Source organism: Andrographis paniculata, unplaced genomic scaffold (assembly GCF_009805555.1).
Source record: "Andrographis paniculata isolate CXL003 unplaced genomic scaffold, ASM980555v1 Contig95END, whole genome shotgun sequence".
NCBI lineage: Eukaryota > Viridiplantae > Streptophyta > Magnoliopsida > Lamiales > Acanthaceae > Andrographis > Andrographis paniculata.
Genome location: NW_026137634.1, coordinates 1,605,419 through 1,628,383, shown reverse-complemented (window position 1 = coordinate 1,628,383; position 22,965 = coordinate 1,605,419). Strand labels below are relative to the sequence as shown.

At 32.4% G+C, this 22,965-nt stretch overlaps 3 protein-coding genes across 7 annotated transcripts; 2 read left to right on the top strand and 1 right to left on the bottom strand.

Annotated features, from left to right (window-relative positions):
- Nucleotides 1-141: 141 nt before the first annotated feature.
- Nucleotides 142-5,568, top strand: LOC127243223 (triacylglycerol lipase OBL1). Of its 4 annotated transcripts, none has more exons than XM_051263132.1 (5): nucleotides 142-1,019; nucleotides 2,521-2,756; nucleotides 2,880-2,913; nucleotides 3,656-4,347; nucleotides 5,153-5,568. In XM_051263132.1, exons 1-5 carry the CDS (start codon nucleotides 644-646, stop codon nucleotides 5,411-5,413), a joined length of 1,599 nt encoding a protein of 532 aa, XP_051119089.1. In that variant the 5' UTR covers nucleotides 142-643; the 3' UTR covers nucleotides 5,414-5,568. The 4 variants fall into 4 exon arrangements, with proteins under 4 accessions (XP_051119089.1, XP_051119090.1, XP_051119092.1 ...); XM_051263133.1 differs by having other exon boundaries at nucleotides 145-1,007; XM_051263135.1 differs by having other exon boundaries at nucleotides 814-1,007; nucleotides 2,492-2,756.
- Nucleotides 5,569-17,044: 11,476 nt separating this feature from the next.
- LOC127243471 (uncharacterized protein C630.12) lies at nucleotides 17,045-20,723 on the bottom strand. The gene is made up of 13 exons (XM_051263507.1): nucleotides 20,505-20,723; nucleotides 19,908-19,964; nucleotides 19,641-19,819; nucleotides 19,264-19,399; nucleotides 19,042-19,138; nucleotides 18,652-18,714; nucleotides 18,453-18,553; nucleotides 18,330-18,361; nucleotides 18,191-18,248; nucleotides 18,042-18,116; nucleotides 17,817-17,974; nucleotides 17,474-17,734; nucleotides 17,045-17,391 (listed from the first exon to the last, which is right to left on the bottom strand). The coding sequence occupies exons 1-13, from the start codon at nucleotides 20,628-20,630 to the stop codon at nucleotides 17,178-17,180; spliced, it is 1,557 nt and encodes a 518-aa protein (XP_051119464.1). The 5' UTR covers nucleotides 20,631-20,723; the 3' UTR covers nucleotides 17,045-17,177.
- A 373-nt stretch (nucleotides 20,724-21,096) lies between these two features.
- LOC127243473 (uncharacterized) lies at nucleotides 21,097-22,695 on the top strand. Of its 2 annotated transcripts, XM_051263508.1 has the most exons (4): nucleotides 21,098-21,535; nucleotides 21,612-21,842; nucleotides 21,946-22,169; nucleotides 22,567-22,695. In XM_051263508.1, the coding sequence occupies exons 1-4, from the start codon at nucleotides 21,483-21,485 to the stop codon at nucleotides 22,656-22,658; spliced, it is 600 nt and encodes a 199-aa protein (XP_051119465.1). In that variant the 5' UTR covers nucleotides 21,098-21,482; the 3' UTR covers nucleotides 22,659-22,695. The 2 variants fall into 2 exon arrangements, with proteins under 2 accessions (XP_051119466.1, XP_051119465.1); XM_051263509.1 differs by having other exon boundaries at nucleotides 21,097-21,864.
- The last annotated feature ends 270 nt before the right edge of the window (nucleotides 22,696-22,965 follow it).

Genomic DNA, 22,965 nt, shown 5'->3' with positions numbered 1-22,965 from the left:
ATGAAATTGCAAACTAACCCTCAAGAAATTCCGTTCTGGTCGTGTGGGTCCCACAAAAATTCCCAATTCCGTACGCTACATCAACAATTCAACGTCCCCATCTAATCTAATCTAATCTATAGCTAAATCAATTTTTCTCCTTCTGCCGAGGTCATCGTGCATAATCGTCCCATCCCATGGCAGTTTCAGCAGCACAAAAAACCAGAAATACCAATCTAATCCATCCATGAAGTTACGCCCATCGATTCGATTCGAACCAATTCTTCGACGATCCTTCCTTCAATCATTTCCCCTTTGCGTAGAGTAGTAGTGAAGAACACCCAATGTTTTCTCTTCTCTTCTCGATCAAATTGAATATGCAGACAGACATTCACAGACTATCCAGATTTTGCAAGACGACGCCGATGCGTGAAAAGACGGAATTGCCCTTGCCGTTCTGCGTGCCATGCCGCTGTACAGAGAGAGAGACAAAATGCACGCAATTCAAAGCTCCTTCTGCGCGTGAACCGTACATTCTGTTCGCTATAAATCCCATTCATTGCATCTTTATTTTCAGATTTTGCAAACCCCACTTTAAGCTTTCTTTTACTACACCACATTCGGGTAGAACAGAAATCGAATCGCAAGAAAGTTGAGAAGAGAAATGGAAGTGGGAGGTGTAGAAGGGAATGGGGGAGGGGAATTCGTTGAGGGTTTCGATTTCTTGATTGTGAGGGATGAAAATGGTGGGGTTTTCGATTTGTTCAAGTTCTTGGCGTGGAATGATGCCCAGAGTGGGGCGAAGTTTCTAGTGGGGGGTGGGGGTGGGGGTGGGTGGTCTGGGGAGGAGCTGATTTCTGGGGGTGGGGGTGATCATAGGTGGGTGATAGTTGTGTCGATCATAGTGAGAAAAATCATAAAGATTTTTGGGAAGCCCATGGAGTGGATGGGATGTGCTTTGGAGTTTGTTCTGAATCTTTTATCACTCAATGGCAATTTTCTTGGTTTGCTGAATCGATTTCTTCATGGTATGTATGTATGTATGTATCTCTGATTTGATTTTCTTTATATTCTTGAAATTATGATGATGATGTTCTTGTGTTGGGACATTCTTGGAAGTGTTAGAGATGATGGATCATCACCATTTTCATGTTTGTTGATTTTTTTTAGTGTCAAGATCACAATTTAAATGTGTATTGCAATGTTTTGGATTTTAATTTTAGCAGTTAGATTCTATGGTGATTTAGGATTAGATTTGTTTTGAAAGTATATTGGAGTTATGAATTGATTTAAGAACATGAAATTTTGAATTGAGAATAGGTGATGTATTATAAATGAGTGTTGAATATTATGTTTTTGAAATTTTTAGTTATAATAAAAAATTGGATATTTTATATAGTACTTCGGTCCCATAACAAACTATCCATTTTTCCATTTTAGCCCGTCAATAACAAAGTATCCATTTTATTTTTTGTATAGTAATTGTACTGTCTACTTAACATTACAAATACCCTTGCAACTTACAATATATTACACAAATGTTATTACTTTTATATAACACAATATTAATAAGGTTATTTTTAATTTATTTCTACTACATCCCAATATAATACTAATATTTTTAAAACCCCGTGCAAAAAACAAATGGATACATAGTTATGGTACGGAAAGTCCCAAAAGTGTATGTGTAAAAGGGGTTCATTTACCCTGCCGAATGAATTGTGCTCTTGTGTATTGACCAATCACATTTAGCCATGTGTATTTTTAAAATAAAATATTAATAAAATAAAAAATGTAAATACACATGACAGAATGTGATTGGTTGGTACACAATTCATCGGTGGTTGGTACACAATTCATCGGTGGTAGGGTAATTGAACCCACGTAAAACAATTACTCCCTCAATTCGGTATTGATATAGTTTTACATGTAAAAATGTTTTATAACAAAGTTAAATTATGTTGTTGGTATTACTGCAATAATAGTACTTTAAAAAAAAAGAAAATAAATATATTGATTTCGGACATATTAAAATGGATAGATTGATTTCGAACGATGGATGGAATATTTTGAAGGTATTTTTGACCTATGGATTAGTTTAAGAATAGAAGAAAATTTGGATAGAAAATAGGTAATGTGAGTTTAGATAGAGGATTTTGTAATTGAAAAAATTTGAAAATAATAAAAAATTGAGTATTTAATATAATATTTTGTGAACAATAAAAAGTATGAAAAAAGATTTCGAACGTGATTTTTTTTGTAAAAGAGAAAACTTCACGACTAATAGTTTTTAATGAACATAAGTAAACAGAGTGTGAATTTTTTAGTAGAACATAAAAGTTTTTGGATTCATTCATGTTCTAGAAGAAAGTTGAATGAGAGATTTTGAAAGAATAACAGTAGATCATCGTATTACGAAGATGAAATGAGTGTAGTTTGATTGTTTTGTTAAGAATGTACTAATATTGGCTTCTATGAATAGAGAATTTCCTTGATTGATCTTATTCTACAGCTTCGTTTCGACGTGCTGTTTGCAAACAGGGACTGTGGTGATGCCCAAGAGAGGTTCCGAGACATTCATAAGCGCTATCGGGCATTTAGACAGCCGGATAGACTTGTTTGATGTTAAGACATTGTCTACCCAGCCTGAGTTCGAGGACAAAAAATGGCAACTCGAATTGGGAAGTCGCGCGCTAATGGACCTTTGTATGATGGCCTCCAAATTAGCATACGAGAACGCTAAGGTTGTTAGAAACGTCGTTGATCTTCATTGGAAGGTTGGATTCCGGCATCACTACCCTCCGTTTTTTATGTCTTAATAAATTGCGATTCTATTCAATTCGATTTGATTCGATTGTGTATTCTAATTGTTGTATTAATCTTGTGTTGTCTTAAAACAGATGCATTTTGTGGGCTTCTACAACTGTTGGAACGGTAAGATTGAAATAGAATGCGACTTGGTTTGCATATATAACACAGTTATACAATACATATTTTTATATAACACAGTATAATCAGCAAATTTAGTCGGCATATATACTATAGACAAATAACACATATTTTTATATAACACAACATATATTGTTTTATTTAAAAGTATGTGTTGTCTGTTTATACTTGTAAGTGTGCCGTAAGACTACACTGTTTACGTTGAAATCAATAATAATATGTGATTTGTGGCATTATATTAACGGCTAGCTACATTTATACTTTCTCCGTCCCAATTCAATGGGGTCTTTTTGGTATTTTACAATAGATTAAAAAATAATAGTATTTTATTAGTCAATAGAAGTGTATAAGAGTTTTTGACAATTTTACCTTTAACTTTATTTATAAAGTAATTTTATGTGTAATAGCATTTTTGTAATTTAAATAAAAGTTAAAAATGTATTTTGGTATCAGTGTATAATTATTTTTTTTAAACTAGAAAAGATATATGAAAATGGTAAAAATGATACTTTTAATTGAGACGGAGAGAGTACTATATTAGCGAGAGTACTATATTAGCGTAAATAATATGTAAATAGTATGATGTTTCTAATTATATCGTGTATTGTCTGTCACCACTGTATTAAATTTTATAGTACAGTAACATTTGCCGATGCATATGTATCGATATGAAACTTAAGATTTGAACAAATTCATTATTTCGATTGTTTTATGATATTTGTTTCAGATTATCAAAAAGAACAGTCGACGCAAGTTTTTGTTGCGTGCGATAAGCCTAAAGACGCGAATTTGATCATCGTCAGCTTCAGGGGCACCGAGCCATTCGACGCCGATGATTGGATCACCGACTTCGACTACTCATGGTACGAGATACCAAATCTCGGGAAAGTCCATATGGGCTTTCTAGAGGCGCTCGGGTTGGGGAGTCGAGCAAAAACCTCGACATTCTTGGAGCATCTTCAGCCCCAAAACGCCGGACCTTCTAACGGCATCAAGAAGCAGACAAATTCAGACAACCCCGACGAGGCGGTTGTACCCGTAATGAGGGAGATGACGGCGTACTATACGGTCAGAAGTAAGCTGAAGGAACTGATCAAAGAGCACGAGAACGCGAAATTTGTCGTCACGGGGCATAGCTTAGGCGGCGCTCTTGCGATACTTTTCCCGACTGTGTTAGTGCTTCACGACGAGGCGGAGCTTATGCAGAGGTTGTTGGGAGTTTACACTTTCGGACAACCTCGAGTCGGGAACAGACAGCTCGGGAGTTACATGGAAGCCCATCTCGAACATCCTCAGAAGAAATACTTCCGCGTCGTGTACTGTAATGACCTCGTCCCGAGGCTGCCTTACGACAACAAAACGTTCTTGTACAAACACTTCGGCGCTTGCCTCTATTACAACAGCCTCTATGTCGAGAAGGTAATAATAACTCAATCGCATTCGAATTTATTTTTACTTTTCTTTTTTTGGTTGTTATCTAAATTTATTGACTGAATCGCATAAAATTCACCTTTGGTTTCACGAAATTGCATGAAATCTCCCATACTTTTAAAATTGCGTCAAACTCTCTCGTAATTTCATAAATTCTGCTTCTAACCCCCTCGGTCCTCATTATTTAACGTTGTTTAATTTGTATGCGCCCAAAATACGATAAGTTTCAGAATTTTTATTTCTAAACTTTTAAATTACAAATAGTCATTATTCTTATTATTTAACCTAAAAAAAACAGTTCTTTTACTGATATTTAAGACTAAATATAAGATTAATGAAAATATTTATAACTTTAGGAATTTTAGAAATGAGTATTCTAAAATTCATTCGCAATTTGAGCGTGTGTAAGTAAAAAGCTGATAAATAAAGATGACCGAGGGGGTTTGGCGCAGTGTTTATGAAATCACGAGGGAGTTAGACGCGATTTTAAAAGTATGAGAAATTTTGTGCAATTTTGTGAGATGTGGGTAAGTTTTGTGCAATTTAGCTAAATTTATATTCATTTTCTTTGTTTAGTAAAAAAAAGTCACTTCTCTAATTTTCTTTACCCTAAAAAGTAAAAGTTTCTATTTTTATTCAATTTTTTAAAAATTCATGCCGGTCAAATGACCACATCATTGGATGACGGAGGGAGTATATATATATTAATTTTAATTTGTATTTTGGTTGCTTGTGAATGGCGGAGGGAGTATATATATAATAATTTTAATTTGTATTTTGGTTGCTTGTGTAGAATGTCGATGAAGAACCGAACAGGAATTTTGGGCTGTGGTACTTGATCCCGGCAGCGTATGCGAATGCCGCGTGGGAGATGTTGAGGGGATTTTTGATCGGATATATTTACGGTCCCGGTTTTACGGAATGCTGGGAGTCAATTATGCTGAGGGTGGTTGGGCTGGCGATCCCGGGGCTGTCTGCGCATAGCCCGGTCGATTATGTGAACTCGATTCGGCTTGGCCGGATGGATGAAGGGCCGGAGATGATGTCCTTATAGAACAACCTCGCATACCAAGATTACAACAAGGTATATGTCAATGGCTGCTTTTGTTGTGTTTCTTTATTGCAGTGTAGCTTGAAGTTGTTCTATTCTTGTTGATGGTTTTTGTTGTGCCGTTGAAATAAAAGACTGTGTGTTTTAGACGGGCGGAAGGATGTATTAGTCAAGGTGGTTCAATTGATCCAAAAAAAAAAAATAAATAAATAAAAATAATATTAATTGTTACTAAAATTATAAATATATTCATAAATATTAGTTTTATTTTTGTTTTATAAATTAGTGAGGTTTCTGACAAGATTCATTAAAAGAATTATTGATTTTTTTGCTTTTTTTTTCCTTTCACTTTTCTCTTTTAATAAAAAGATATTGCAACTATTTGCATAATTATATCATATAGAATTTTCAGAAGCAAAATTGATTATTTTTAAATTATTATTAGGTAATTTTATTATTGATGTTCAATGTGATAAAATATTTTGGGCTTTGAAAAATCTAAATGCACGTTGAAACAATGAAAAATAGCATGAAAATATCATTTTCAATTATAATTATTATCAAGAAAAAATTACGGAATAATATGAAAGAGTAATTATTAAAGGATTATTTCGTTACTTTTTTAGAATGTGATGGGTTTACGAAAGTTAGTACAAATGTTATTGTCAGCCGATACGAAAATATAAGTTCTCGTCGCGAACACTTGTAACTATTTTGATATATAAGATTGTTAATTTGAAGTTTTGTATGTTTCTAATGTAAATTTTTGCTGATGTATTTATTTATTTTAATTTAATTTAATTATATTAATTTATCAACCCACCAAATTCGAAATCCTAGATTCGCCACTAATTTTAGATGTCATGTCGGATCTTGTTACGAAAACGTAAGTTTTTTTTATAAATTTTTTAATGGTGGGATTAATGAAACTAAAATTAATAAAACTTTTATGTTAGAATCAAAATTGATTATTATTATTATTATTATTATTTATTTTTTTTATTTTTCAAGTGAACTATTTTTTTATTATTATTTTTAATTAGTTTTAAAAATGGAACCCAAAACCTATAAACGTTCAAACAGTCTTAATTGTCTTTTTTATTTTCTTGGACTTATCTTTGATTATGAAGTATTCTTTCATTTGTTCTTACAACTTTGAAGATTTTATAAGGCAATACCGAAAACGTGAATATTTGGTTTTTTAATATTTCAAATTCAAAGCAAAATTATTGATTTAGTACGGTTTTTAACAAAATATATATATATATATACAATTTATTTTTGTAGAAAATTATATTAAAATATCATTTAAATGAAAATTCAAATAATCATCTTATGTCAAATTAATTTCAAATCATAACCTAACAAATTCTTAATTATTAGGAATAAATTTAAAATTTGGTGACAATTTTAATTTTGTCAAGTAAATAACAAAAAACTATTAAAGTTAATTAATTAGAAGAACAAATAGTGAGGACGAGAGAGTGGGTGTTATAATAAATAAATAAATATATATATATATATATAAATAAATAAATAAATAAACATCTGGAAATTGAGCAAGTGAATCTATAGTGATTTGAGTTTGTCTCTCTCAATTATCGCACCGTATCGCATATAATCAACCATATAACCGTTTCATTTCTTTTCCTTATTTTAATTTTAATTTAATTTAATTTAATAATTTGTCACACAATACCAATACAGATTACCAAATCCCACACTTCACATGCCAAATTACAATTACCAAATTTAATGGCAAAACTACTTGGGCCCGTGTGTTTCAATGTTTTGTTCTATTATTTATTTTTATTTGAATAGTAGTTTAAGTATAATATTTTTATAAAAAAAATAATATAATTATATAGAATGATTACATAAAAAGAAAGAAATGAAATTAAACACTAAGAATTTATGTGATATTTTGAATATAAAATTAATTTTTTTATGAAGGGAAAAGAAAATTAATGAATAATATTATTTTATAAAATTTAAGAGTGTTTTGTAAGTTTAACGGAAATAATTATCTAAAAATTTTCAACACAATAGTCGTGTTTACCGTTTTTGTTCGTCCCAAAACAATAGTCTCATTCCATAAATAATCATATCACTGTAAAACTACTATTACTTTTTCATTATTATTACACAATTGTCACTACTTTTTACACTAATAAACTCACAAGGGCAACAAAGTCTTTTATTAATACTTTCTACCCACTATCAATATAATATCAATATTTCTTAAATCTCGTACCAAATATAACTCAAAGTATACTTTTGGGGACGGAGGGAGTAATATATATAACATACAATGTATATTTATGACAATAGAAATCAACCAAATACACAATATTATTTTTTTGTATGTAGCACATTTGAAAATTTTAATCTCCTAGAAGAAAAACACCTAATACTTCATCAGTCGGTCTTCAATGGTCACATTTATCTTTTGTATCATTATATTAAATATTAAAAATATTTTTATATTTGTATAATTTTTTTTATAAAAATATCTTTCTATTAATATTATAAGACATTAATAGAAGTATTTTTATATATATATATATATTTTTAATTTGTACTACGTTTTGATATAATAATTAATATTTAAATATCAACACGTGAAAAGTAAATGAGATTCTTAGAGCCGGACCAAAATAGTATTATATATTTATTATTACTAAAAAATAGTATTACTAAATTTCAATATCACCGTATATTTATTATATTATACTTCCTCCGTCCTTTAACAATCTATCTATTTTTTCATTTTGTTCCGTCCCATAGTATTCATTTTTTTTTTAGTAATTGTATCATCTACCTAACATTACAAATATCATTCCAATTTACAATATATTACACAAATGTCATTACCTTATATCATACAATACTAACAGGATTAATTTAGTATTTTTATCTTTATTTCTACTTTATCCCAATATAATATTAATATTTCTAAAATTCTATACAAAAAAATTTGAAGATATATTTTCTTTTAATTAAGATATAACAAATTATATATATATGTTATATAAAAATAATAAATGTGTGTTATATATTAATTTTAAAAAAATATATGTTTACATTTTCTGGCAAAAAAAAACATAGCCTTACTTTCTTAATTTTTTTTTTTCTTTTTTCATTGAAAATATTTATTTAGTTGTTTATTTTTATGTCAAAATATTTAAACCCTAGCCTCAATAACAATTCAAAAATCCTCTACCAAACAAACCATTGACATTATTATTATTTATTTATTTATTTTGTTTTATTTGAAAGATGTGTACGTGTCATGTATATAACTGTAAAGTCAGTTGGCAATGGCATCCTGACCTGGCTTAACTAACCAATCAATCCGTTACACCTTGTCTTTATTTTATTTTTCTATAATTTTATTATTCATTACATTATCCAAATTAATAATTTTAAAACTAACTATAAATAAAGAATATCTCGATTTAATATCATCCATTGAATTTGTGTTACTTATAAGAAAATTAAATAGTTTTTGTTATTTTCATATGTCCGTTGGAGCATGCAATAAGAGATTATAAATAGATTTTCTTTTTTTAAAAAATTCAAATATAATTAAAATGACAATATGCTCTCCAACAACAAGACAAATAAAAGTATATGATATAAATTGATTGTATAGAAATTTTATTAAATTAATTGTTAAACAAATAAATGCCACATGTATTTTCAAATTTTGAAGGGTGTGTTTGTTTGGAGATTTGGATTTTGAGTTGAGATTTGAATAGTAAAAATTTTGAATTTGAATAATTGTATGATGTGATATAAATAGATGTTGATGTGATATTTTGAATGTAAAATTGATTTTTAGTATAATATAAAAAATAAAAAATAGGTCTTTGATTTGATGTTTTTGGGGGAAAAAAATGAGATGAATAGTGTATTTAAAATCTGTGTTTGGAGATTTTCCCCCAACTCCAATATTCATCAATTTTTTTTTCAAAAATATCAAATTAAATACCTGATTTTTTACTTTTTTATATTATGCGAAAAATCATTTTTACATTCAAAACATCACATAAATACCTATTTATATCACATCGTACACTTAGTTAAATTCAAAATTTTTACTATTAAAATCCCAACTCAAATCCAAAGTTCCAAAATAACAAACCCTAAATATTCGACATAATTATAAACCAATCAATGGTTTGAACTAACTTAACAAATAACAACACTGAACTCTACTATTAACCCATAAAATTAAAAAATTAGAATTTATTCAATGGAAAAATATATATATATATATATATTCTTATTTTTACGATGACAAGTCTATCAAGTCATTTCTTAATTGGATGAAATAATATGATATATATATATACTCCATCCCTCATTCAAATTTATTCTTACTTTCTTTTTTTATTGTCATCCAAATTTATTTATTTATTTATTTTTTAATAAAAAAATATCATTTTTCTTTACAAAAAAAATAAAAATTTCTATCTTTATATATTTTTCTTAAAACTCGTACCATGTCAAATGAATACACAATTGGACGACGGAGGGAGTATTTTTTATGCACATTAAATATGTCAACAATAATAAAAATAAATAAAAAATTAGGGTCACTTTATTTTATTGAATGGAATAATTATTGAATATAATATTTTATTTTAAAAAATTTAGTAGAATATTTTAAAAAAATAATTAAAGAAATTAAATTATAAAAATTTTGAAAAAAAAATGTGAAATGTGTTCTTTTATATATATTCCAATTTTATTATGTTCTGGCTATATAATTTTTAAATATATTTTGTATGAAAATTAGCATACTTTATCAAAAATCGTATTAAAGAAAAATATTGAAAAAAAAATAATAAAAGAAAAACGAGCTACAGTCCAAATAGTTTAATTTAAAAAAGACGAGCTACAGTCCAAACAGTTTAAGTTAATTTATTAGTATTATTTTTAAATAAATTCTCAACAAGATAATTTAAAAAATAAAATTAAAATTAAAATTACCACTACATTGCAGCACATGATGTGATAAAGCCAGACTTCTGGGGAGAATAATTGTCAGGCTCCTGATCTCGGGACGAATCCACACCGTCAATCCACCAGACAATCAACGGTCAAAATTTTCCGGACCTCCACACCCGGTACCCGCAATACATATTCAAAATTCGCAATCTCTCTCATCCCCACGCCCCCCCTTTCTCTCTCTCACAGTTACACACACTTTAACGTCTGTAATTTAAAATTATGAAACAATCCCACAACTTCCCATGCAAATCCTCCAAGTCTGCCCAAGTTCATCCCCCCAAATCCACTCAATCCCCAATCCCCATTTCCCCCAATTCTATAAATTTATGCAAACCCTAATTTCAATCCCTGGGCTCCAGCTCACTAACCCGAGCTTTCTTCCCCAATTTTTTTCCACCTCGCCATTATTGCTGACCTTAATTCCATTCTTCCATTCAATCCAATTCTCAATTGTCAGAAAATTAAACAGAAATGGCAGAGCTTCTGAGACAGCCATTCAAGACGACGATAAGAAGCCATGGAGTAAAACACGCTTCTTCTTCATCATCTTCAAAAAGAAGGTTCACTAGAAAATGCGCTTCTCTTGTTAAAGAACAAAGAAGTCGCATTTATATTCTCCGCCGCTGCGCTGTCATGCTGCTTCGATCGTACTTCCATGGAGATGATTGAATATATATATATTATACATACATACATATATATATATGTATAATTTCTTCATCTTTTTATTTCCCCCAATTTTAAGTTAATATTTAAACCATATATCTATAATTATGTAATATATATAATTATGTATGTACGTAAGTATGTAGTTCATCTCCAAAATTTTCCGGCGGACTGCAGAATGATTTTCGCGATCGGCAAGATGGACGGTCTGGATTTGTTGGCCACTTCAATTTTTTTTTTTAACCTAAAGGGGAGAAACTCCATTAGGGTTTTCTTTGAAGTTGGATCTGATCTGATCTGAAGCTTTTTTTGAAGACCGCCATGGATGCTGATTCTTGAAGAAACACGAACATTGAATTCATGAAGAAGCCATGGGAGACACACAGATAATTAAATATATATATATGTATATCTATATATGTTTTTATGTATGAATGAATGCATAATTTTCCTCGAGTGTTAGAATGCAAGAATTTGTTTGGAGAGGGTAGTTCAGTAATTACAGTTATGGGTTTTTTTTTTTTTTTTTTTAATTCGAATGGTCTGCTGTTTGTGATGATATAAAAAATAAAATAAAATAATTGAGTGAAGCGTATCCGTGTTTTGTCATGCTCATGCATTAGCATTACTAGATAGATTATTTTATTTGACCCTATTTTATATTTAACTTATTTAATAAAAATATTCCATAAGTTTGACCAGGCTTACATATCTTTCAGTAAATTATAATTCAATCCACCCTGGTGTGCTTTAAGGTGTTTGTTTGGGAATTAAATTTTAAATATACTGTTCAGTCTTTTTTTTTTTTTTTTTTTTTTTTTTTTTTTTAAAATATCAAAGCAAACACTTGTTTTTTTATTTTTTATATTATACTAAAAATCAATTTCACGTTCAAAACACCACCCATCATACAAACTATTAAAATTTAAAATTTTTATTATTCAAATCCAACTCAAAATTCAAAAGCTTGTACAAACACACCCTAAATCTGTCATTTTATTCTATAATATGATTCTTTCATTCCAAATATAATTAATTTCGTTTAAAAATATTTATAAGAACAAATAGGAAACTACTTCTAGCTTTAAAAATTCTTTCATTTCATTATTATTTTTATATATATTATAAACATATAATTCATATACATATAACAAAATACTTCTAATTTTGTCTTTATATTTATAAGAATAAAAACATCAATCATCTTACATAGTACTTAATTAATAAAATACTATTTATATCTCATAAAGAAAAATATTATTTTTTCTTTGTACGTAATTTTTTAATATTTTATTGATTTATTTATTGTAAAAAAAGATAAAAAAAAATAAAAATAAAAATATTTCAATTGTAATATAAAAGTAATACAAAATATTATTGCATTTTGAAAATTCAAAATTTTCGGCCTAATTTTTTTGGTTGGAAGAATGAGTGGATCCTTGAGCACCTCAATGCAAATCTTCAATGATATGTGATAATTTTAGGGAAAACCGTAGTAAACACCGTACAATATTTCTTTTTTAGTATGTCTCAAATATCATGTAATATTTTTAAAATAAAAAATAATTAATTATATTTAATTTATATCTTATATTTTATTTCATCATATCACTCAAATAAAAAAAATAAAATATATATTTTTCTCTCCATCATATCACCTAATTTCTAAATTATCTTATTTAATACTATCCACCTAAAAATTCGTATTTAAAACAAATGTTGTACCTTGTTTAGGACGGGGGGAGTATCATTCTGCATATTAATATAAAGAACAAAAAAAAAAAAAAAAAAAAAAAAAGATAAATGAGTTGTATGGTTGAATCCTATCTATTTTATTTTATTGCCCAAGTCATCATTATTTTTATTCCAACACTCCATTTACTTGTCACTACATTCTCCTTAATTGATGGACGTATGGTCATTTAATTTTAATCTTTTCATAATGATGAAAGTATTGGCCAAATAAATCCATATTATATTAATCCATGCAATCTTTCTTTCATTGCCTATGAAATGATTATTTTCTTGAAAACTTTGTAAACTTAGGCTTAATTTTTTATTTTTATTTTTTTATCCTCTTGAATTGTATGCAGTTCAGTCTTAATCCAATCCATTTATTAGCTATTTTGTGTTTCTTTAACATTAAAATTCAAAATTTATACTATTTGAATTATCTATTTTTTCAAAAAAAAAAAGTTGTTTTTTTTTTTTTTAAAAAAAAATATCACATCTTATATTATTTTAATACAAGACTTAAAAAAAAAAAAAATTCAAAACAAAATCAAAAGAAACATTTTGGCATGATATCTATTATATTGAACTCGACGGACTATAATAAAAATACCATATTCTTACTATTTGTTTATTTTACATTTTAAAAAACTTTATTTTCTATTTATATATGTTTGAATACAAATTTTAATAAATATTGTATCATATTAACTGATTACATATAAAATAAAAAATATTATGAAAAAAATAATTAGTTAATAAAGTGAAAACGAAAATTTGTTAGATAAATTGAATTGTGACACATTTGCCGAAAAATAAAATAAAAATTAAAGTACGTATTTAAGAATCTTTTTTTATATATATGGAAAAAATCAATTTTGGTCCCAATATAATAAAAATTAATCAATTTTGATCCAAATATAAAAAAATTCATCAATTTTGGTCTCAATATAACAAAAATTTATCAATTTTGGTCCCAATATAAAAAACTCATCAATTTTGGTCACAATATAAACAATTTCAATCAATTTTGGTCCCATTATAAACAACTTTTATCAATTTTGGTCACACCGTTAAAAAACTAACGGAAATTGCTGACGTGGACATGACGGAGGTGACGTGGCAGTTGACCTGGAAAGTACACAGCCATTACAATTATACACGGCCATGTTGTTACATGACCATGTATATTTCAGTGTATAATTATACATGACCATTGTTAGAAATTTTGGGGGAAAATAATGAGATTGCCTTATTAATCATCAAAATAAGGAGTCTATATATAGGCAATACAAAACAGAAGAGATGAGAAATAAGATCAAATCTAGATATAAATCTAAGTAATCTAATCTATGAATAAGGTCAAATCTAGATATAAATATACTAAATCTAAAACTGAATATCTAAAATATCTCAACATCCCCCTCAAACTCAAGTGGTATAACAGAAACCAACTTGAGTTTGATGAGAAATTTGAATATAAACGCAAAAAGAAAACATAAATAAAATTAGCAGTCGACTCTCCACCCACCGGAGCAAAAAACGAGATGACTCTCCACCGGAGTCGAAAACGAGATGACTCTCCACCGGAGCAAAAAACGAGATGACTCCACCGAAGCCGAAAACAATATGACTTCACTGGAGCCGAAAACAACATGACTCCACCAAAGCCGAACACGAGATGACTCTCCACCGGAGCCGAAAACAAGCCGAAAATGAGATGACTCCACCGGAGCCAAAAATGACATGACTCCACCGGAGCCGAAAACGACAGGACTCCACCGGAGCCTAAAACGAGATGACTCCACCGGAGCCGAAAACGACATGACTCTACCGAAGCCGTCGAAAACGAGATGACTCCACCGAAGCCGAAAACGAGATGACTCTACTTGAGTCGAAAATCACATGACTCCACCGGAGCCAAAAACCTCATAACTCCACCGGAGGCGAAAACGAGATGACTCCACCGGAGCCGAAAAACGAGATGACTCCACCGGAGCCTAAAACGACAGGACTCCACTGAAGCCGAAAACGACATGACTCCACCGGAGCCGAAAACAGACAAATCGCAAACATCGGACAGATCAGATCGCACGCAGGCACCAGACAAACAGCAGACAGATGGCAGATCATAGACAGATTTCTGGCAACAAATAAGCAATGAAAGATGGCAGATCGCATGCTGGCAACATACAGGCAACGACAGATGGCAGATCGCACGCAACAACAGACAGGCAACGACAGCAACAGACATACAACGGATATATGACAGATCGTTTCAGATTGCTCGCAAGCAACAGACAAGCAACGAAGATTTCAGATTGCATACAGGCAACAGACAAGCAGTGGACAAATGGCAGATTGGAGACGAGACGAGACAGATTTGCAAAAAGATAACTTGCGAAGGCATGATCTCAAAATCACAAAACCTTCTTAAAATCACAAGACCTCCGGGTACAATCCATGTTGAATGTACCCGAAAAAACACGGGTTGGTAGGCTATATCTACGGCATGAGAAAAATAGGTTCTGATACCATGTTAGAAATTTTGGGGGAAATAATGAGATTGTCTTCTTGATCATCAAAATAAGGAGTCTATATATAGGCAATACAAAACAGACTCGATAGACTCAAATCTAAGTAATCTAATCTATGAATAAGATCAAATCTAGATATAAATCTACTAAATTTAAAACTGAATATCTAAAATATCTCAACAACCATGTTGTTACACGGCCATGCATAATTCTACACGGCCGTGTATCTTTCTGTTCGGTCTAAAATTTTAACCTTTTGTTATATTTTTAATTTTTTTTTAAATTTAGAATAGTTTATATAGTTAAAATGGAAAAAAATAATAATAATCATAATATAATTAAAATATATCAATTTTAGTCAAATATAAGTATTTATCGAGTATGTTCTTTTGGAAAATTTTGTCTAAAATTCTACTATTTAGCAAAAAAATTTCTCTTACAAACATCCAATTAATGTATTGAAATTTTTGCTAAATAGTATAATTTTAGACAAAATCTTCCAAAAAAACATACTCAATAAATACTTATATTTGAACTAAAACTGATATATTTTAATTATATTATGATTATTATTATTATTATTTTCCATTTTAACTATATCAACTATTTTAAATTAAAAAAATTTTAAAAATATAACAAAAAATTAAAATTTTAGACCGAAACAGAAAGATACACGGCCGTGTATAATTGTACATGGCCGTGTAACAACATGACCATGTAAAATTATACACTGAAATATACATGGCTCTGTAACAACATGACCGTGTATAATTGTACATGGCCGTGTAACAACATGGCCATGTAAAATTATACACTGAAATATACATGGCCCTGTAACAACATGGCCGTGTATAATTGTACATGGCCGTGTAACAACATTGCCATGTATAATTATACACTGAAATATACATGGTCACGTAACAACATGGCCGTGTAACAACATGACCATGTATAATTATACACTGAAATATACATGGTCATGTAACAACATGGCCGTGTATAATTGTACATGGCCGTGTAACAACATGACCATGTATAATTATACACTGAAATATACATGGCCATGTAACAACATGGCCGTGTACTTTTCTGGTCAACTGCCACGTCACCTCCGTCATGTCCACGTCAGCAATTTCCGTTAGTTTTTTAACGGTAGGACCAAAATTGATAAAAATTGTTTATAATGGGACCGAAATTGATTGAAATTGTTTATATTGGGACCAAAATTGATGAGTTTTTTATATTTGGACCAAAATTGATAAATTTTGGTTATATTGAGACCAAAATTGATGAATTTTTTATATTGGGACCAAAATTGATTAATTTTGATTATATTGGGACCAAAATTGATTTTTTCCGTATATATAGATAAATATTATTTATTTTTTTTAGACGGATAGAAAAAAATTAATACTCCTTCCGTCCCAATACAACAGTCTTTTTTACCATTTTTGTCCGTCCCAAAATAATAGTCTTATTTCTATAAATAACCATATTACTATAGAATTACCCCTATTTTTTTATTTTTATTACACAATTGTCTCTATTTTTTACATTAATATACTTACAAGGATAAAAAAAGTCTTTTATGCATACATTTTACCAACTACTAATATAATATCAATATTCTTTAAATTCCGTGTCCAACTCTAGGAGTATAATTTTGGGATGGAGGGACGTATTATTTTTAATACTCTCCTATCAAGCAAATTCCTCAAAATTCCTCAACAATTAAACCTCTTCTTACAGTAACATGGATTCAATATAGCCATACAAAAGCAACACACAAAATAACATAACAAAGGCACAAAAAATCACTTATCAATCCAATCTTTGAACACCAGCAACACATAGAGAGGAACATTGAAGGCAGCTATGGTTAGCAGAGCTCTCAGGGCCTTCAACATTCTCCAGATCATCATCTTCGTCTTCGACCGCCCCGTCCGAACCGAACCCATCTGTATACTCACATCTGGAGCCATCGAAGCCTCTGTCTCCGCCTGTTTTCGCCGCATCACAACATTTCCCCTGAACCACGATTCAAACCGAGTTTATATCGAGCAAACGATGCAAAATTAACTACGCAAACGAATACCGCTCCTATACACACCTCTCGATTGCGGCGCCCTCGTTCAGGATCGCTGCTGAAACGTTCTTCGCTTTCTTGATCAGGTGCATCGACCCGTCCGCATCCCAAATCTCTTCGTACTCGCAGTCTTCGTCGTCATTTTTCTCTTTTATCGTGCTACGAATGCTGCTGTAAAGATTTTTTACCATGCCAGCTGCGTCGCTGAGCTTCCGAGTGATGAGAACCTCGTTTGCGGGCCAGAGGAGGATGATAATTAGAGTCATTGCGAAGAGGGATAAATACCTGATACATAAAGTCGAATAACATTTCAGAATGAAGTCATCGAGCGATGTATTGAAGGAAAGAAAGACGCTCGATGAAGTACCATAGGTACATAAATAATTGTGTGGGAAGAAAGCAGAGGTGAGTGGATACAGCTTCGGATGGATTCGATCGATCTGATGGCGCGGAATTGCTCGCCGAGAGTAGCATAAAGGATGGGTACAGATTTCCTTGCTGCCAGCTTACGGTTCCTACGGTGTGCTGCGTAATTTCTCAAATCAATCGAAAAGTTCATCCTATTGCAGGGAAAAATGGAAATAGAGTTTACCTCGACGACGGGACCGTGCTTGGATGTGTGGGGGATGGTGCACTGATCGTGATCGTGTCCGGAGAGGATTAGCACCTGCACAACGACAAATTAGTTCTTACACGATTTATGGAATTTTGTGGGAATGTATTTGTGATGAAAGCGCTTACGGGTTTGATTTGGTCGAGGAGAGCTTTTGTTGAGTGTTCGGTGATGTAGTTCTGATAACTGCATCGAATGGAAAAAAGCATTACGACTGAGGTAGAAGACGCAATGTAAGAAATACCGGGAATAAGGAAAGGAGCTTACAGAACTTCTTGGTCGCTGTCACGATTGACTCGCTGAACCAACGATAATATGCAAACGTGAACAAACATTATACTGAAATAAATCTTCGAAAAATGGCAAATATAGGATTCTCGCGGGATGTACCTGATTGATGATTTCTGAAGAACGATGAGGGCCACATGGAGTCCAATCAGGCCGATATAAAGGGATGTGAGTCAATAAAACTCTCGGGTTGGATTTGTTATCTGGATAGATTAAAAGAACGTCGAAGGCATCATCTTCTCAAGCAAAAAAAAATTTAAAAATCAGCAATATTTTAAATTTCATGCTCAATTTCGTGTACCTTCTTCAGAGACATTTTTGACAAATCCCCATGTAGCCGACGTTAGGTCACCTTGCGAACCGCCTGCAGATAAAACATGCAAAGAAGTTAGCATCGATAAATGATCAAGAACCTTTTCAAAAAAAAAAAAAAAAAATTGTTTCTAAGGAGAAATTCAGTAGGTTTATACTGCAAATCTTATGATACGAGCGAGTTTTGGAAGCTCTTCTTTGGACTCTCAATACCAGGTGGATCTACACCGTTCATGAGGAAAACATTGCCAAATGAACGGTGCCAATCCATCCAGTTTTGACGTCCTAGAATCTCCCAAGAATCAGTGTTGTGATATGAAACATACAAATGTATAATGAATTAGACCAGGGATAGAAAAGCCGAGACATCAGCTATCACCATCCAAAGTTTGTGCATCAACTGCAATGAAGTCTACTTTTCCGAGTGCGACTTTAAAGTTCCTCGCACCAAAAACAGCTTCATGGCGTTCCACACGCTGCATATCATAAAATATAGACAAAATAGAGATCTTGCAAAATATAGGGTGCGCACATTATCGAAATTGCTGAATTGCATATTGAAAATTTGATTCAAAGAATTTTCAGTTCAGCTTTTACGTACCTCTGGGTGTTGTAAGTAGAAAGCTGAGTATCCGATGTCATGGTTTCCAGACAGGAAGTATGTCTTTATGTTTGAAGTTTTCTCGAGCGTATTCAGGTTGAAGATGTGCCTAAGTCGGCCCAATGATTCCTGCCATCTATTATAAACAAATTAATACCTACCATGGAACAGGAACAAGGATAGATCATAGCATATGATAATTTGTCGTGCAACAAATTCTATAGCCAAAATTATGCGATTTCTTAGAAAAATACAAAGTGTTAGCGAAATGTAGACATGAAAATTGTGATTGTTGTTTACCTATACTCCACGTTAATAAAGCTAAGGGTTTCTTGAAAAATGTTCGAAAATGTCTAAGTAGATGATCTAAAACTTACTCTTCATCTGACAATACATAGCCCCCGTCGAAATAGTCACCAAGAAACAATACGGCGTCTGGTTTGAAGGATAAAACCGACGTGAGAAAAGCCCTGCGCATGTACAAATCAGAATAGAACTGAGCAATCTCCAGCGCAAACGATTTTGGAGCAAGAGAATGTGAAGTTCTATCCATGAGCTGCTAACACAACACCAGAATCGAAAGAATTCGTCAGATCGACATACAAAAGAAGAACAAGAAGGCAATCAAACCGATTAAACATTACCTGAGGGTCTGCAACGACGGCGATTTTCACATAGTTGCTCGAATTATTAACTCCATCCTGCCGAGACGAAACATGGCTGTAAGAACTTACAATGGAGATGAGATCAATGGATTCAGAAATCGAATGCTCATCCGCAGACCAAGGTACATTCTAAAATTCTAATATCCCGTTTTTCAACCTCATAATCCCATCCTGGCTATAAGAACTTACAATCAAGAGAGAGTTCAATAGATTCAGAAATCGAAACTGTTCATCAACAAACAAAGGCACATTCTAATACATTATCCTTCAACATTTCACCTCTTCCCTGGCTAATGTATAAATCCATCTTTCAACAAAAATACAGTACACGAACACAATCAAGCAATCCCCAACTCCTCATTCTCTATTCCCCAAACCTTCAATTGAATAATTTCCCACATTCTTCCTAACCTATGAGCAGAAAGAGCAAATTACTGGAAAACGAATCACAAATCACTACAGCAAGCAAAGGATTCTAATTTTACCCACACAAAAAACGCAATAGATAGAGAAAAATGGATAAACTGATTCAAATCTTTCAAGGAAAATTTCTGATAAAATAAATGGGGGTTTTACCATGGAAGACGATGGAAGCTGCGGCCATGAGCAGGTCCAAAGGGAGGGCACCATATACGCGAACCACTCTCCATAGAGTAAAGTCAGAGCCCACACTATGCTCAAGAACACTGCCAAATTTAACATCTGATTCCCCTTCTTCGTTGCGTTGGATCAGTTTCTGTGCCTTTCTCCTTCCCCTATATACATTTGTCAACTGGGTGCGTAATTGCTAGACTTCCATTCTTCGATTTTTTATTTTATTTTTTCTTTTATTTATTTATTTTTATTTTTTTTGGTACTTGTTAAATAATTGGGCTAAATTGAAAGGTGAAGAGTATGTATTGGGTCAGCCCATTTTCGAACTCACGAAACGGCGCGGGTTCTTCAACTCGTTACTCGTGGAGCTGAGGTGAATCAGGTGATGGAGCTTCGGGAGATTGTTAAGGCTGAAATCGACAGTCTGCGGATGGGTGTGAAAATCCACCAGTAATCTGCAGAGAACCAATTGTCAGAGAGATGGAGCTGAGATTCTGATTCTGCTTCTGCTTCTGCTTCTGCTTCTAACACGTGGTAATTCGTTAACTTGGGAAAGATTGGTTGATGACTGAATCAATTCTGATTCTTAATACCATTGAAATTTTCATGATTTCACATGAGCTGTTGCGACTTTGCGTTTGTTAGAATCTTTGCAGTTTTGGATTATCGAGTGTTTGAGAGAATCAATTGTGCATAAAGTCAAATTTCTCCAAGAATCTTTAACCTAAGATGTTAATTCCGAAGATTAGTTCAGCTTAAATATCAGACAGAGAATATCATCCATTACACAGACGCTTAAATAGCTCGCAAACACTACTGTCCTTCAACATTAGAACTATGGAAATGATCGATGGATGATCATAGCTAACGAGCTAACCATTCGCACCTGAAGAATTTCAGAGTTGCTAGCTCAGTGATAACAAACCTAACTGCTAAGCAAATCTCGAAACCGATCCACCAATGTCTTTGTTTTTTCTAGTGAGCCACAAATTTTTGTTTCGAACTTCAACAATGTAATCATGTAGTTGTTGTGTACTTGTGTTCTACTGCATCAGATTACTTCTATATTGATGTTTTTCTAAATCGCAGACTTTATCTTCATTCAATACAAGAAAAATTTCATTGCTGCTACCACAGTGAGAATGAAGCTGAATATAAAACCAACCTCGAAACCTACCCAATTAATGACTCCATTTTCACCTTCGAGCTCTTGTATAGGTACACTCGTTGTTCTGTTGCGAAGAGGGCATATTCTACCACACAGTTGGGGGTTTCCCTCAAAGCTCGAGGCAGGGAATGTGTCAAATTGGCCACCCGACGGTATTTTCCCTTGTAGATCGTTGTACGCAACGCTGAAATAAGACAGGAAATGCAGGTTTTTTATCGATGCTGGAATTTCACCCGATAAATGGTTCCTTGACAGGTACAAAGTTTCCAAATTGACGAGTTCGGATAATGTGGCAGGAATACTGCCGGAGAAATCGTTGTTACTGAGATCCAGGGCAACAAGAAACTTCAGCTTACCAATCTCGTCTGGAATGGTTCCTCCGATCCTGTTATTACTCATATACAAAGACGGAGGAATACTTCCGAGGAGTTCGTATTGCAGGACGGCTGAAGTTTCAGACATCGAGAACAGAGGCAACTGTAAGCAGCTCTTTACAGCTTGATAATTGCTCTGCTTCGATGATAAACTCGGTAGTTCAGTGAGCTCTAACGGGAAATCTCCTGATATTTGGTTTCTCGATATGTCGAAGTAGAAAAGGTTTGGTAGAGTTCTTATCCATCCCGGGATCGAACCCGAAAGGTTATTGAATGATAGGTCAAGCACTGCTAGATTAGCTAATTTCGATAACCATAGAGGAATTTTACCAGTAAATCTGCAGCCACCCATGGCTAATATTCTGAGATTCGAGAACCCCTGAGAGGCGATCGAGTTTTCACTGATAGGCAATTCTTCGTCGTAGAAACTTTTTGATAGTACTAAGATAGTCAGGTTCTTACAACCTGCGAGTATTGTAATTGCGCTCTTGATATTGGACAGGCTGTTGTTGCCGAGGGAGAGGAAAGACAACGATCGCATTGCGGCTATGTCGGGAGGGATCTCTCCGGTTAGGTTGTTGGTGCCCAAACTAATCGCGGTAAGATTCTTGCACGATATGAGGCTTTCGGGAAAAGCTCCGCTGAAGTAATTACTCCTGAGTTCGAGCTTTTTGAGTTGAAGGAGATTCGAGAAGTCGAATGCAGAAAGTTCGCCTTCCAGCAGGTTAATCCGTAAATTCAATGATATAAGTTTCGTGCAGTTTGCGAGTGACGACGGAATGGTGCCGTTTAATATGTTTATATGAAGCAACAGCTGTTCCAAGTTGGAGAGCTGCCCGATGTCTCGAGGTATTGTCCCGGTGAGGACATTGCCGTACAATGCGAGGATTTTGAGCTTGAC

Coding starts and splice junctions, on each gene's coding strand:
- LOC127243223 (XM_051263132.1), top strand. CDS start 644: ATGGAAGTGGGAGGTGTAGAAGGGAATGGGGGAGGGGAATTCGTTGAG. Junction 2,757..2,879: donor TCGTTGATCTTCATTGGAAG/GTTGGATTCCGG, acceptor GTCTTAAAACAG/ATGCATTTTGTGGGCTTCTA. Junction 4,348..5,152: donor ACAGCCTCTATGTCGAGAAG/GTAATAATAACT, acceptor TTGCTTGTGTAG/AATGTCGATGAAGAACCGAA.
- LOC127243471 (XM_051263507.1), bottom strand. CDS start 20,630: ATGTTAAATTTGGCAGTGTTCTTGAGCATAGTGTGGGCTCTGACTTTA. Junction 17,975..18,041: donor AGCACGGTCCCGTCGTCGAG/GTAAACTCTATT, acceptor GAAATTACGCAG/CACACCGTAGGAACCGTAAG. Junction 17,735..17,816: donor CAATTATTTATGTACCTATG/GTACTTCATCGA, acceptor TTTATGTATCAG/GTATTTATCCCTCTTCGCAA.
- LOC127243473 (XM_051263508.1), top strand. CDS start 21,483: ATGTCTTTGTTTTTTCTAGTGAGCCACAAATTTTTGTTTCGAACTTCA. Junction 21,536..21,611: donor TTGTTTCGAACTTCAACAAT/GTAATCATGTAG, acceptor TCTAAATCGCAG/ACTTTATCTTCATTCAATAC. Junction 22,170..22,566: donor CATCGAGAACAGAGGCAACT/GTAAGCAGCTCT, acceptor GATATTGGACAG/GCTGTTGTTGCCGAGGGAGA.